The following is a 15,774-nucleotide window of genomic DNA, read 5'->3' as shown; positions in this document are numbered from 1 at the left end:
GAAAAGGTCAGAAGTCCTGTTGCCATCAGTAGTAGTTGTGATGTCTGTTTCCAGCCTTTGATTTTCTGGAATTTGCCATGTGATTTTCTGGAAGTCACTAAATAGAGGGCTCTTTCCTATCATTTGTCCAGGTTTGGGGAGCCAGTATTTTATGCAAATGAGTGTGATATATTCTGTCTACAATCTCATATCAGGCAGTTTTCAAATTACCTTTTATGTCATTGCTGTAATGTTTCAGTTATAAATTATTTCTCTCACCTATTTTTAAGCTAGTACATGTAGTTTATGCTTGCATTATGCTTGCAAGAAGATGGATGACAAGGACCCCATGGATATAATAGAGTAAAAATCATAGTAGCTTTAAAAGAATAAAGGGCATTGTTTTGTTGTATTTCTTTTTACATTTTGTTCTGTGTACTTTGTACCCAGTTGAACATACTGCATTTACAATGTTTTATCCTGATTCTTTCACTTAATACTTTTTTTTAAAGATTTTTTTTGACGTTTATTTATTTTTGGGAGACAGAACGTGAGTGGGGGAGGAGCAGAGAGAGAGGGAGACACAGAATCCAAAGCAGGCTCCATCCAGACTCTGAGCTGTCAGCACAGAACCCCATGCAGGGCTCGAACTCATGAACCGTGAGATCATGACCTGAGCCAAGTCAGACGCTTAACCAACTGAGCCATCCAGGCACCCCTCACTTAATACTTTTTGAGCCTGTCTCCTTTTTAAAGAAACTGCATAACATATTTTAAATTTGACTTATGTATGATAGTATATTACATATATATAAGTGCATATAATTGTACAATTTGATGAATTTCCACAAACCGAATACATCCATATAATCAGCATTCAGATCAAGACCATCGCCCCAAAACACCTCTTTTGTTCGCTTTCTGTACTAGCTGCCATAAGTAACCACTCTTCTGACTTCTGACATTAAAAATTGGTTTTGTCCATTTTCTAAATATATTTTAATAGCTATGTAAAATTCTATCACTTGTATATACTATTATTCACTTATTCCTACATTGTTAGACATTGAAGATGTTTCTAAATTTTCTTTATTACAAATAAAACTATAGGAAACATGCATTTTTATATGGTAACTTTCCTAGGAGTGTTGTTCCTCAGTGGAATGACATAATCAGTCCTGACACTTTTTGTGCATATTGCCAATTTGCTTTCCAAAGTAATTAAAGCAGTTTATATTCCCACCAGTGGTTTCTCTTTTGTTTCAGAACCTTCTAACAAATGTTGAGTATTCTTATTTTTCTTTAAGTTTCATTAAATTGATAGGTAAGAGATGGTATAGAAAATAGAGTTTTAAGTTCACTTTACTTGTTGCTTTATACATTATAGAGCATGGTGAATATATTAATAAAATTTGCATCCCCAAACCTTTTAAAATACTAGGCTCTATATGTTGAAGCTGTATGACTCTAGCAAGTATTTACGTAATTCAGATGAACAGTGGAATTTTGATCCAATTTCTTTACGCATTTATTTCTCTGGATCTTAATTTCTATGTGTAAAATGGTGAAATCAGACTTAGTCACTTAGTGTAAGACTGTGCTAGTTATTAGGAATATACGGCTCTAATGTTGGGTCAGTTAATAAATTAGCAGAGAAATATGTATATATGTGTATAATTTTATACACCTTAATATATTTTATATAAAAGTTAAAAACAGTATTTTAATATGTTGTAGTGTGGGAGATGACAGATGTCTAAAGAGAGAAACAGTGCTGTGGTATGGAATACTGAGGAGGTCATTTAGCCCAGCATGTGAGTTCAGGGAAAACCTTTGAATATATTATTTAAATGCTAGGACTTTGAAACCTAGTGCTGCCTAGGTTTAAATGCTGGCTCTTCTGTGTCTCAGTTTTCTCATCTGTAAAATGGGAATAACATTAGTACCTATCTTGGTGGTGTTGTGAGGATGAAAATCGCTATTCTGTGTAAAGCCCTTGTAGCAGTGCCTGGCATGTAGAAAGCCCTGCGTATTGGAGATGATGCCTTAGCCAGATTAGCCAGAGAAGAACATTCTAGGTAGATGGAAGAGCAAGAGCAAATCATGGAACTTTGATACATGCAGGGAGCTATAGGTTATCCAGTATTTCTGGAACAGTGATGAGTCTGACAAGTAAGCAGTGATCAGGTCATAGAGACCTTGAATGCCTATTTCTCTTGTTCTCCATTATTATCTCCAGCACCCAACACAATGAGTGTCATAAAGTAGATGTGAAAAATGTTTTCAATGAAGAAATCAGGAGGCTGTATGTTATCCTCTAAATAATGCAGAACCTTTGAAAAATCCTAAGTGAAGTGTGACATGACCATATTTGCATTGGTGTCAGTGTGTAGAATGGATTAGAGACCCTAAGACTGGCCAGTAAAACCAGCTAACAAAGTATTGAGTTAGAAGACTAGAACAATGATAGTAATTGTGGAGAAGAAGATCCAATGTTACGAATTATCAGGTATAGGAAGCAGGAAAGAAGAGATGAAATCATACTAAAATGCCTTTTTTTCCCTTCTCACCAATAGTTCCCATTTGGCTTTTGTAAACACATATATACTGTACTTCTTTTTCTAGGCCAGTTCGTGTTCCTTTTAGGTGTTTTCCATGCTCCATCATGTTGAGGGCTAAGACTTGGCTTCTTTTGCTTTCACCTCATCACCTGAAGCAGCTCAAAGAGTCATCAGGATCCAGGCTTATATGGCGGAGACTTCTGCACCAGCAACAACCCCTTCATCCAGAATGGGCTGCCCTGGCCAAAAAGCAGTTGAAAGGCAAAAACCCGGAAGACCTGATATGGCATACTCCAGAAGGGATCTCCATAAAACCCTTATATTCTAGCAGGGATACCAATGACTTACCTGAAGAACTTCCAGGAGTGAAGCCATTCACACGTGGACCATATCCCACCATGTACACCTTTAGGCCCTGGACCATCCGCCAGTATGCTGGTTTTAGTACTGTGGAAGAAAGCAATAAGTTCTATAAAGACAATATTAAGGGTGAGATTTTTATGCAAAACATTATATTTATGATCAACCATACATTTCCTGTTTCTGGCTTCTTTTGAAGGGAGACTGGTTGATCTCTGTAAAAATGATAGTCACTTTATAATTTTGTAGTTAAGACTATACTCTGAGAAATATGAATGTTTTTCAACTTCCGTGGTCAAAAAAATGAGTGATCCAGAATAGGGTGCTAAATTCTTGAATGCCAATAACAGTTACATACATGTTACATAAAAAGGAATTAGTTAAACTCATATGACATGAGAGACATTGGCTTTTTCTTTGAGAAGCTTTTTTAAAATTAAAGTTTATTTCTTTTTATTTTAAATTTATTTTTTTTTTTTTTAGAAATAGAGAATGTGTGTGAGCAAGGGAGGGGCAGAGAAAGGGGAAGAGAGAATCCCAAGCAGGCTTCACGCTCACTGCTAGTGCAGAGCCCAATGCGGGGCTTGAACTCACAAACCATGAGAATGTGACCTGAGCCCAAATCAGCAGTCAAATGCCCAATGAACTGAACCACCCAGGCATCCCTCTTTGAGTTTTTACTTAACGTTGTTAGGATAGGAATTAAAGAGGAAATGGTTTAAATGGTTTAATGGTTTAAATGGTTTAAACAAATGGTAATGTACAAATATATTTAGTGCAATCTGGCACTTAGGTCTCTAAAAATCATATTAACTACTATTTCTTTCTGATCTATATTAAAATTATATTGTTTGCTAAATTTGAGGATCTGTACATTTATATTGCAGATGGAGGATCTCATATTTAGTGTAAACTATTTTTATTTTTTGCATGGTGTTCATAATTCTGTTTTCCAGAATATTTGAATAGCCAAGACATCTTGTTATGACCATATTAAACACAAGAATAAAAATAAGTGAGCATACAAATACCAAGTTATGTTAACTATTTGTGAACAGCCAGATCTTTTCATGAATCTTAAAAAGTATTTTTAGGGGCGCCTGGGTGGCGCAGTCGGTTAAGCGTCCGACTTCAGCCAGGTCACGATCTCGCGGTCCGTGAGTTCGAGCCCCGCATCAGGCTCTGGGCTGATGGCTCAGAGCCTGGAGCCTGTTTCTGATTCTGTGTCTCCCTCTCTCTCTGCCCCTCCCCCATTCATGCTCTGTCTCTCTCTGTCCCAAAAATAAATAAACGTTGAAAAAAAAAATTAAAAAAAAAAAAAGTATTTTTACTGAGGGGCGCCTGGGTGACTCAGTTGGTTAAGCATCCAACTCTGATTTCGGCTCACGTCATGATCTCAGATTGTTGAGGTTGAGCCCTGAATCTGGCTCTGTGGTCACAGCTCAGAGTCTGTTTGGGATTCTCTCTCTGCCCTTACCCTGCTCATGTGCACATGTGCTCTCTCTCTAAAAACAAATAAACTTAAAAAAATATTTTTTTACCTAAAATTGTTAAGATAAGGGCAAAATAGGTAAAGGGGATTAAGACATACAAAGTTGAAGTTATTAAAAAAAACAAGGTTAAAAAAATCCTCAAATAGACATACGATAGTGAGATGTTTTGTTCTTTTTGTTCTGGAACCCAGTTTGTACATTTTGCCATATGGGAAAACAGTTTAGGAGATGAAATGTCTTTATTTAAATTTGTTTTGACATGTATAAGCATAAAAATAATGTTTGTTATAAAAGTATCCTATGATGAGCTGAATCGACACCGTTAGGAGTGTTAACATAAATCAGTTTACTTTGATGCCAGACTCTTTAATTCTACATTGTTTTTCCTTTGTGTGTTTAGCTGGTCAGCAGGGATTATCAGTTGCCTTTGATCTGGCGACACATCGTGGATATGATTCAGATAATCCTCGAGTTCGTGGTGATGTTGGAATGGCTGGTGTTGCTATTGACACTGTGGAAGATACCAAAATTCTTTTTGATGGAATTCCTTTAGAAAAAATGTCAGTTTCCATGACCATGAATGGAGCAGTTATTCCAGTTCTTGCGACTTTTATAGTAACTGGAGAAGAACAAGGTGTACCTAAAGAGAAACTCACTGGTACAATCCAAAATGATATACTAAAGGAGTTTATGGTCAGAAATACTTATATTTTTCCTCCAGAACCATCCATGAAAATTATTGCTGACATCTTCCAATATACAGCAAAGGTATTTTCTGCTTCTTGTGGGTTTTACTTTCCTTCTCTAGATGCAGGAATTTTTATAAAATATCATAACCTAATTTGAATTTGATAAGTGAGTCTGAATAATAGTATAAAGTCAGAGTGTGGGTTTTATGTTTACGTGTGTTGCTAGTTTGTATTTTTTTGCTTTCAATGTACTCATAGTGTGTTGTTACCTATAGGAATCTTGGCATTAGACATTTACTGTATTCTACTTATTTTTAAGTTTGTATCCTCTGATAATTGTCAGAATCAGGGAGGGCTCATAATTTATACTTTGTTTCTTGCCAGAGTTCAGATTCAGTTTTGAAGTGCACACTTGTGTCTGACAGTTGGAGATCAAAATATCAGCTGTATTTCTATTAGAAACTAGATTAGAAGATGTCATTTATATCTGCATCCACAATGTGGTCCCGATATTTCACTCCTGTATTAGGTTTATCTTCCCCAATGAGAGTGGTGGAAAAAGAAGGTTCTTACAGTGTTCCTATCTTAGCAACAATCCCTCCACTGGGAAACATAAAACTTCATTTTCCTCCGAGTAACTAATATGTATTTTCCCTCATCATTTACACTCTGCTTCTTGCTGACAATGCTCTCCGTTTCTTTACCTACCTTAAAGTTAGACTGTATTATTTCATGGCAAAAGGCCAGTCTCTCCTCTACCATGAAACCTTTTTTAAAAAAATCTCTTTTATTTCTTGTAATTGCTATTACCTCAGAACTCTTGCAAGCATTGCCTACTCTTCTCATTTGATATTCAGCTTTTACACTTTGCAGTTTTATGTCTTTTCATAGATCTCATTTGTCCCTGTGAACTATATTGTATAGAATTGTATATTTTTATCGCCCTTTTCAATTTCAAGACCCTATGTGCAGGATTACATTTATTTTTTATTTTTATTTTTTCAGTTTTCCCAAAACTTTTTATTTTGAATACTTTAAACCTTACAGAAAAGTTAGAAGAATGGTTTTGTGTGTGTGTTTTTTATGTATTTATTATTTATTTAATATAATTTATTGTCAAGTTAGCTAACAAACAGTGTATACAGTGTGCTCTTGGTTTCGGGGGTAGATTCCCATGATTCATCGCTTACATATAACACCCAGTGCTCATCCCAACAAATGGCATCCTCAGTGTCCATCACATTTGCCCCTCCCCTCCTCCCCCCATCAACCCTCAGTTTGTTCTCTGTATTTAAGAGTCTCTTATGGGTTCACCTCCCTCTCTATTTGAAACTATTGTTTCCCCTTCCCTTCCTCTATGGTCTGTTGTTTCTCAAGTTCTACATATGAGTGAAAACATACGATATCTGTCTTTCTCTGACTGACTTATATGACAAACACACGTACAAAGATAGCAGTAGCTTTAACTAAACAGGAGTCGATTCTCTTTCATATGAAAGAAGTTGGAAAGTAGGTTATCAAGAGCTTGGTTGTAGGGTTGCTCCACAGTCATTAGGGCTCCTTTTACCTTGTGCTGCCTTACGGTTGAGGAAGTAGGTGGGCTGGATGTGTTTGGCATGGGGAGGGGGGCAGCTCCTCTGATTTAAGGTGAATTTCCAGAAGGAACAAATGAAAGTTCCACTATCTCAATGGACACACACAGTAGTGAGAGGAGATTGGAAGTACAGTTCTTGTACATCGGCACTCTGCATTTACGGTTCAGGTATTACGGGAAGAGAGGGGAGAATTGAATAGTTGGTAGCAGGTTGCTTAGTTTGTGCTATTATGTACTTGGGCATTTCCCCTTTTGGAAGGTCCTAATGTCATCTGCAAGTTCAAAATTGCTTTATATAATCCTTACGTAAGTGTAAAAGTTCTGGTTTCACATACTGGTCAAATAATGTTACATTGAAGTACTTTGTAAACTGTAAACTTTTCTATTTTTAAAAAATTTTAATTGTAGAAAAATATACAATGTAAAATTTACCATCTTCACTCTTTTGAAGTGTACAGTTCAGTGGCATTAAGTATATTCACACTGTTGTGCAACCATCACCACCATCCATTTCCAAAACTCTTTTCGTCTCGCAAACCTGAAACTCTGTGCCTGTTAAATAATAACTCCCTATCCTCCTCTCCCTCCAGCTCCTGGAAACTGTCGTTCCACTTTCTATCTCTGTGAATTTGACTACTCTAGGTACCTCATATAAGTGGAATGATAAAGTATTTGTCTTTTTGTGACTGGCTTAGTTCACTTAGCATAATGTCTTCAAGACTCATCCATGTTGTACCATGTATCAGAATTAACCTCCTTTTTAAGGCTGAATAATATTCCAATATTCCAATATTCCAATATTTCTATTATTTTTAAAGAAATTCTGCTACTAAAATCCTCTTTGTAGAGAGGCACCTGCTTCTTTCGTTGCTTCTTATTTATAAGCAATAAATGCACTCAAATTGTCTCTCAATTCCATGTAATTCAGTCCCCTTACTGTTTTTGCGATGGAACATTTTTCAAGACCTTTTGGTTAATTATAAGTATTAAAAAATGTAAATTACAGATAGTCCATAGCATACATTAGCAACAGCAAGTAACATTTTTTGAATGCTTCCTGCGTACTGGAATAATACTAAGTGGTTTAGGTGAGTCATTTCATTTAATCCTACAGCAACTCCATGAGGAAGTACCTCTATTTTATATTTTAAGAAACCAGGGAATAACTAGATTGAGAAACTTGCCTGTAGCCTTATGACTAGTTAACTGACACTAGCCATCAACTAGACTTTGAGTACTTTGACTCTAGAGCCCATGTTCTTAACTACCGTACTCAGTTTCTGTGATTTAGCTTTTATTATTTTATTTGGCCAATTCTTGGGAAGGAGGATAATTTTGGGGCTTGGCAGTATATTTGTGCTATGTACCCTCTCTAATATATTTTAGGGGAATGGTAGAAATGCCATCTTTTTAGTGATTTGGCAAGAAAGAACCTGTCTGGGATATGCTTAGCATTAAATATCACAGTAAATCCAATTGAAGTCTTTGATTTCTAATCCATGTATCTTAATCCTGTTTTATTTCAGTATGTAGTCATTTTCGGTGACTTCAAAAAGAACTTCAAACAAGAAAATTTATAACTAGTAAAACTTAAATGTATTTATCCTTAGAAGATTAGCCCAAAGTTATGAGATCTTAGGATCTCTTAAGAGGTCACAGTCCTTGGTTTGGAATTAAAGATGTTTAATCAGTTTTCGGACTAAAGGTTCATTCCTACTTTTAGCTAATTAATTTCAGAGTTTAAACTTTGACTCTAAAGAACGGTTAGTGCAGATTCTTTTTCACCAGAAAAATAAAACAGGTGCAAATTTTACAATGGTTCATTGAATCACCACTTAAATTGAGGAGTGAATTAAATATAACAAAGTAAGCATTAAATATTTTCAGTTAATGTTAAAGACTACTTAGTGTATCTGAGTTGAACATCATTTAGAAAATAATAGTCTTTTAGAAAATGAGTTTAATAGAGAACCTTTAAAATTTTTTATTCACTGTTATATTTTTTATTATTTTATGTAGCACATGCCAAAATTTAATTCAATTTCAATTAGTGGATACCATATGCAGGAAGCAGGGGCTGATGCCATTCTGGAACTGGCCTATACTATAGCAGATGGGTTGGAATACTGTAGAACTGGACTCCAAGCTGGTCTGACAATTGATGAATTTGCACCAAGGTGAGTAAATTGACCTCAGAGATTGTTTCAGTGTTAGGAAAATTTTTAGGACCAATTTATGAATATATAGTAAATATATTGATAAAATGAATTTGTGTATATAAATGTCATACTAGATTCTCTTATGTTTTATTGGAGTAATAATAAGAGAATAAGCCAATACTGCTTACAATTAAAAATTAGAATTAAATTTTACTCTACTTCTTGGTAAATGAGAGGAATCTTGTTTTTCAGTTGCTCACAGAACACAATTAACTGGCGTATTTTGACAATTAAACTGTAAACATATAAATGATATTGACTTTTATTCTTTATTTTTCCATTTTAAAGAGAAGTCATCTATTACATTTTTTTCTGTTGCATTTGTAATTTAAGTGTTTTGGAATTCACAGTGCTATTAAACATTTCTGTTTTAAAACAGCTTATTAATAAATTTATATAAAAATATACTTGATTGAAGTTTAAGAATTGTTTAAATTTGGTGATTAAAAATTGGACATATGAGTAACTGCTAAGTTTTGCTCTGGGCCAAGCACAAACTTATGTGCTGGGAATAAAATTTGTAAAAACATGACTTTTGCCCTCAGCGAGTTCATAGACTCTATATCAGAGGTTGTTGCATACATATTATGACAGCAGTTCTCAAAGTGTGGTCTAAGGACCCCTCAGGGTAACTAACCCTTCCTGGGATCTTTCAGGTCAAATTGTTTTCATGATTGTATTAAATCTTTATGTGCCTTTACCACTTTCATTATTTCAAGAGTGTACATTGTTTTCCAGAAGCTACACGATATGTGATGTTGCAATAGATTGAATGTAGAAGCAGATACTTATTCTAACTGTCTTTCCTTAAGCCACAGATTAGATTTGCAAAAATGTAAAATAGTGACTTTTTTATTACAGTTTTTTTATTTTAGCAAAGTAATTGCTTTTCATAAAAATGTTACTTTTGTTAACATGTATGTTTACTGTTTCTAAATGAATTAATATATACAATGTTGATAGATATTATCCAAATAAAAATTCTTTGGGATCTTTAGTATTTTTAAGAGTGAAAAAGTATCCTGAGAAAAATATTTGAGGACTGCAATGTTAACAATTTCTTCCAAGGGCATATCAAAAAATTTTACTAGTTTTTAGCTTAATTAAGGCTCACCTTGTTTTATTTGAAGAAACACAGCCTTTCTGCCTTTAGGCATGGGCAAGTAAACTAAATGTGTAAATCAGTGACAGAATATAAGATAAAAAGGAGTAGTGGGTTTGGGGGCAATTGGAGAAATACATTCCTAGACCAAATATACTATAATTCTTTCAAAACAAAACAAAACAAAACAAAACAACAGGAAAACTTTCTTGCTATCCAAAACCACAAGTTTGTGGTTTTATTCCCTTCATGGGTTACCCCTGACTTACATATTGGGTATTCTTGAAGTATTTATTTTTGGATAGTGATTCATTCTATATTTAAAGACACAAGAGGAACTTCTTCTCTATAGAAGACCAACTGTGAAGTGAATAATTTCTACCTGAAGCAGATAACCACAGCTATTTCTTCTGTGTGCCTAAAACTGTACTTTTATCTGTTAGGTTTAAAGTTACTTATGTATATATGCTTATGCTTTGATTTTAATTCAGATTAAGTTGTTTGAAATTAAAATGTGGATGCTGTTTTGTTTAGTGTGTGGTACAATTAGTTTTATTTTCCATTTTAGATTGTTAAGTATAATCAAATAATGGACTTAACATTACTATTTTAGGTTGTCTTTCTTCTGGGGAATTGGGATGAACTTTTATATGGAAATAGCAAAAATGAGAGCTGGGAGAAGACTCTGGGCTCACTTAATAGAGAAAATGTTTCAGCCTAAAAACTCTAAATCTCTTCTTCTAAGGGCGCATTGTCAGACATCAGGATGGTCACTTACTGAGCAGGTATGTGTATAATTTAAAGTGTAGAATTTTAGTAAAATCATATATTGTCTTACAAGCAAGATAGCATAGTCAGGAAGTAGGTTTAAAAAGCTATCTGTTAATATTTAAAAATTATAATTATTCTAAAGCATAATGCACATTGATAGTTTTTACGCATGTTATAATAAATGAAGTTGGCTCCCTCTAGTGGTTAATAATATAAAATCATTTAAACGTTAGCTTGTATGCAGTGCTGTTTTACCTTTTTAAAAGTAAAGAAAAAATATGATGAGGAAGAAGTAAAAACCACAACTTAGTTAATATCGCCTTAAATAATTTTAAGAGTTTAAATTATTTTTTTAATATTTATTCATTCAGAGAGAAAGAGAGCATGCAAACGAGGAAGGGTCAGACAGAGAGGGAGAGATAGCATCCCAAGCAGGCTCCCCACTGACAGCACAGAACCCAATGTGGGGCTTAATCTCACGAACCGTGAAATCATTACCTGAGCCGAAATCAAGAGTTGGATGTTCAACCGACTGAGCCATCCAGGCACCCCAAGAGTTAAAATTCTTAACATAAAATCACCTAATTAAAAATTTGTGCATCTATATTATTTATTTTAGTTTATTTTAGTTTAAATAAATATGCATGCAAACATACCATTTAAATGTTATTTTCATTTGCATAATTTAATTTCATTCTATTAAAAAACTGATCTTTTTTCATGCATTTTCTTTACATATAAAATTATTTTGATATATTAAAAATAATTCATAACTTTAAAGCTACATTTCTTTTATACACCTAAAAGTAAATAAAAACTAATATATCTATTAAATATTGCTTCAGGTCCTTATAAATGGAGAAGGAGAGATTTCAGGATTGGAAGGAATTTTAATAATCATTTTTGTCTTAACCTTCTCATTTTTACAGCTAAGGCAGCTAAAGTTCAGAAAGGTCCAATGCCTTGCCCCAGTCATAATCAGGAACAGAATGAATCCAGATTTCTTATCTAGATTCATTGTTCATCTGTTTATTAATCACTTATTAACAAATCATTTATTGAGTGCCTATTAGGTCTGGCTTGTTTACTAATTCATCTTAATTTGTTGGATATTCTGAAGCCTAATGTAGGCATTGGCAAAGTAAGTACACAGTAGCCACTGCTTAATCATAGCATCCTTTATCAGTTGTCCCCTTGTTTTGACTTTTTGCTTTTCTCTGAATGTTTTAGGACCCTTATAATAACATCATTCGTACTACAGTAGAAGCAATGGCGGCAGTGTTTGGAGGGACTCAGTCTTTGCACACAAATTCTTTTGACGAAGCCTTGGGTTTGCCAACTGTGAAAAGTGCCCGAATTGCCAGGAATACACAAATCATTATTCAAGAAGAATCTGGGATTCCCAAAGTGGCTGATCCTTGGGGAGGTTCCTATATGATGGAATCTCTCACGAATGATGTTTATGACGCTGCCTTGAAGGTCAGTTTCTCCTCTTTGAAATTTTGGTTTTAAGATTTACAGATTTATAAAGGTTATTAGGTATTTTGATATGTAAATCAAATCATAGATTTATATCAAGATGTATAAAATGTTCGAGAGAAAAAGAGAATTTTAGGTTTGACCTTCTAGTATACAAAACTGAAACATAATTTAAAAATATAATTGTGTTTGTATTAAAGTATTTTATTCAAAGAGTTAAAAAGAGTATTAGTATTAAAAGGCTGTAACATAAAAAAGCAGTCCTTTGTCTTCTACTTGCTTTTTTTCCTGCTTCTTTGAATCAAATACATCTTTTTTGTTTGTTTTTATCTCCATATTTAAAAATTATACATATACACTAGTTCTAATTCCATCAATTTTAGTCATTACCTATTGCTTTGTAGTATGGTAGTTTAGTATTTTAGCTGATTCTCACCTCTTCTTTCTTTTGTCTCATAATACTACCAATATAATTACATCTCAATAGTATACATCCTTCTGAAGCCCTCCAGTGCTGTCATTTGATTTAGACTAGTTTCTCTCTAGACCTGCTGACCATTGCAGTCCTTTGACTAACCTTTGTCATTATCCTGGGAATTCTTTTCACCTCTGCTATGTTGAATCTGTATCCTGAATGCTGTGTCTATCTCTGTTGATTTATCCCTTGTTATTTTGAATGATACCTCATAGGAACCTCTCAGAAGTTGTACATAGGGGATGAATTATATGAAACTTTGGATGTTTGAAAATGTCTTTATTCTACTCTGGTATTTGGTTGATAGTCTGTGTTTGAAATTATTTTCATTTGAGAGTTTGTAAACATTGATCTGCTTTTTATTCTAGCTTCTAATATTTCTGTTTAGAAGTCTGATGCTATTTCTACTCTCAGGCCTTTCTTTCTAACTGTTTTAGGATCTCTATTTTTGAGTTGGGGGACATTGATGTGTATATTTTTCCTATATTGGACTAGACCTTTGGTGAGCATTTTTTATCTGGCCTATTTTTCATGTTCTCATAACTCTGGAAAATTGTCTTGTGTTATTTTTTTTGATAGTTTTGTCCCTGCCATTTTTTCTGTCATTCTCTTTCTAGAACTCTGAATTATTGGATAAGGACCTCCTGGAATGATACTCTGATGTTCTTATCTGTTCTATAACTCATCTTTGAGATTCTGTTTTGTTTTCTTAGGGAGTCGTCAACTTTAAATTTCTACTCACTTTAAAATTCATATATCATATTTTTAATTTCCAAAAGCTCATTTTGTTTTCTATGTTTTGTGTGTTATGTTACTTGTTTCATTAATACAGAATATAATCTTTTTTTCTGAGGATATTATATTTTTTGAAGTTTTCTTCTCTATCCTGTATTGTCTCTTTTCTCTGTGTGCCTTTTGTCTTTAATCTTATTATTCAGAATACAGGTTTTTATATCAAGATATCTTACCCTTGCCTCTCTATGTACTTGGTGTTTGATAGCCCATTGCTTTTCTACAGAGATAAACTTTGGTCTGTTTTTTGCAGATGTAAGCTTTGGTTGTCCTGACAGAATGGGAGAGGGATAGTTCTAAATTCTCAAGTAGTCTTCCTCTTTTTAGCTTCCTATCTTAGCTTTGGCTTCAACACAAATTCTTATTTCTTGAATTCTTCTGGAAAAAAACCAAGTTTTACTTTGTTCCTTTCTGCTGTGTCATATACCATTCCACCATTCATTTTCCCACCACCTCATGTATAAATAAGGCTGTGATTGAAGGTTTAGATGTATGCTGGTGTCAGTAGCAGTAGAGTTATGTTATTATTGTGCTGATCAAATAAAAAATGAAGTTGCATTTTGAAATACATTCCTTAAAGAGTATTTATTTATGTATCCATGAAAACTTAAGTAACTAAAAATAAAGACTATTGATGTTATCTTTAGTTTTCTCCTAAGACTTGAGTGACAGGTTTTGTGCTTCCAGAATATACATCTTAGTTTTTCTGTTGTCTTTTGAAGTAACTTTAAATATATAATTTCTGGGGCGCCTGGGTGGCGCAGTCGGTTGGGCGTCCGACTTCAGCCAGGTCACGATCTCGCGGTCCGGGAGTTCGAGCCCCGCATCAGGCTCTGGGCTGATGGCTCGGAGCCTGGAGCCTGTTTCCGATTCTGTGTCTCCCTCTCTCTCTGCCCCTCCCCCGTTCATGCTCTGTCTCTCTCTGTCCCCCAAAAAATAAATAAACGTTGAAAAAAAAATATAATTTCTATCTTTTTTGAAATATAACGGACATATAACATTGTATTAATTTAAGATATAAAACATGATGGTTTGATATATGCATGAATTGTAAAGTGATTACCAGAGTAAGTTTAGTCACTTTCCATACCACACAGTTATACAATTTCTTTTTTTTTGTGATAAGAACTTTTAACATCTACTGTCTTAGCAACTTTCAAATATACAGTACAATATTGTTATCTCTATGGAACTTTTTTCCTCTTTAAAAAAAAAAATTAATGTTTATTTTATTTTTGAGAGAGAGAGAAATAGAGACAGCACAAGCAGAGGAGAGGCAGAGAAAGAGGGAGACACAGAAGTGAAAGCAGGCTCCAGACTATGACCTGTCAGCCCAGAGCCCGAGGTGGGGCTCAAACTCATGATTTGCGAGATCATGACCTGAGCCGAGGTCAGACACTTAACCAACTGAGCTACTCAGGCACCCCATTTTTCCTTTTTTTTTTTTTAAAAAAATTTATTTTATTCATTTAAGTTATGTCTACACCCAACATGGAGCTCAAACTCACCCCAAGATCAAGAGTTGCATGCTCCCCCTGACTGAGCCAGCCAGGCACTCCTAACTATAGAAAAGCTCTTGATGTTAACTTAATTCTTTTCTTATGAAACAGTAAACTTACCACTAGAATAGTTTAGGATTTTAGTAATATTGGTAATTATGTAATGTAACAAATTTGTATAGTTTATAAAAATATCATTATATTCTTTTCCAGTTTTATTAATCTATTTTTCTTAATAGCTTATTCATGAAATTGAAGAGATGGGTGGAATGGCCAAAGCTGTAGCAGAAGGAATACCTAAACTTCGAATTGAAGAATGTGCTGCCCGAAGGCAAGCAAGAATAGATTCTGGTAAGATAAAATGAAAATGTTTATATGTGAAATCCAGTACTGTATTTAAAAAGAAATATTAATTTCTGTTTAAAGATAACATACATAGTTAATAAAACAAAAATAATAGAAAAATGAAACTTAGATGTTTCTTTATCTATCTATCTATCTATCTATCTATCTATCATCTGTCTGTCTTCCTGTTTGTATTTTTGCATGCATGTATGCATATGGGCAAGCATATGTACAGAGTATGTGTTGAGGTATGCCCGTGTGTGTGTGTGTGTGTGTGTGTGTGTATAAGTGGGTATCTCCAGCGTTTTGAAGATGGTATTATTAGTCATTGTGCTCTGCATTGGAGTATTTATTCATTCAGTCAGTGAACACTTTTTTTTTTAGTATTTACCATTTGGGACACTGTATTATGTCTG

The 15,774-nt window shown here is 34.2% G+C and overlaps 1 protein-coding gene across 1 annotated transcript in view; it reads left to right on the top strand.

Annotated features, from left to right (window-relative positions):
- The window catches only part of MMUT (methylmalonyl-CoA mutase), a 36,232-nt gene that overhangs the window by 1,085 nt on the left and 19,373 nt on the right, over positions 1–15,774 (top strand). Inside the window, exons 2-7 of the mRNA XM_043591623.1 lie at positions 2,605–3,029; positions 4,794–5,161; positions 8,696–8,853; positions 10,611–10,782; positions 11,999–12,247; positions 15,253–15,364. Of these exons, the coding sequence (XP_043447558.1) occupies positions 2,645–3,029; positions 4,794–5,161; positions 8,696–8,853; positions 10,611–10,782; positions 11,999–12,247; positions 15,253–15,364 (1,444 nt within the window). The 5' untranslated portion in view covers positions 2,605–2,644. The remainder of the gene's footprint in view (positions 1–2,604; positions 3,030–4,793; positions 5,162–8,695; positions 8,854–10,610; positions 10,783–11,998; positions 12,248–15,252; positions 15,365–15,774) is intronic.

This window comes from Prionailurus bengalensis, chromosome B2 (genome assembly GCF_016509475.1).
Source record: "Prionailurus bengalensis isolate Pbe53 chromosome B2, Fcat_Pben_1.1_paternal_pri, whole genome shotgun sequence".
Taxonomy (NCBI): domain Eukaryota; kingdom Metazoa; phylum Chordata; class Mammalia; order Carnivora; family Felidae; genus Prionailurus; species Prionailurus bengalensis.
This window is presented reverse-complemented; position numbering and strand designations above follow the sequence as displayed.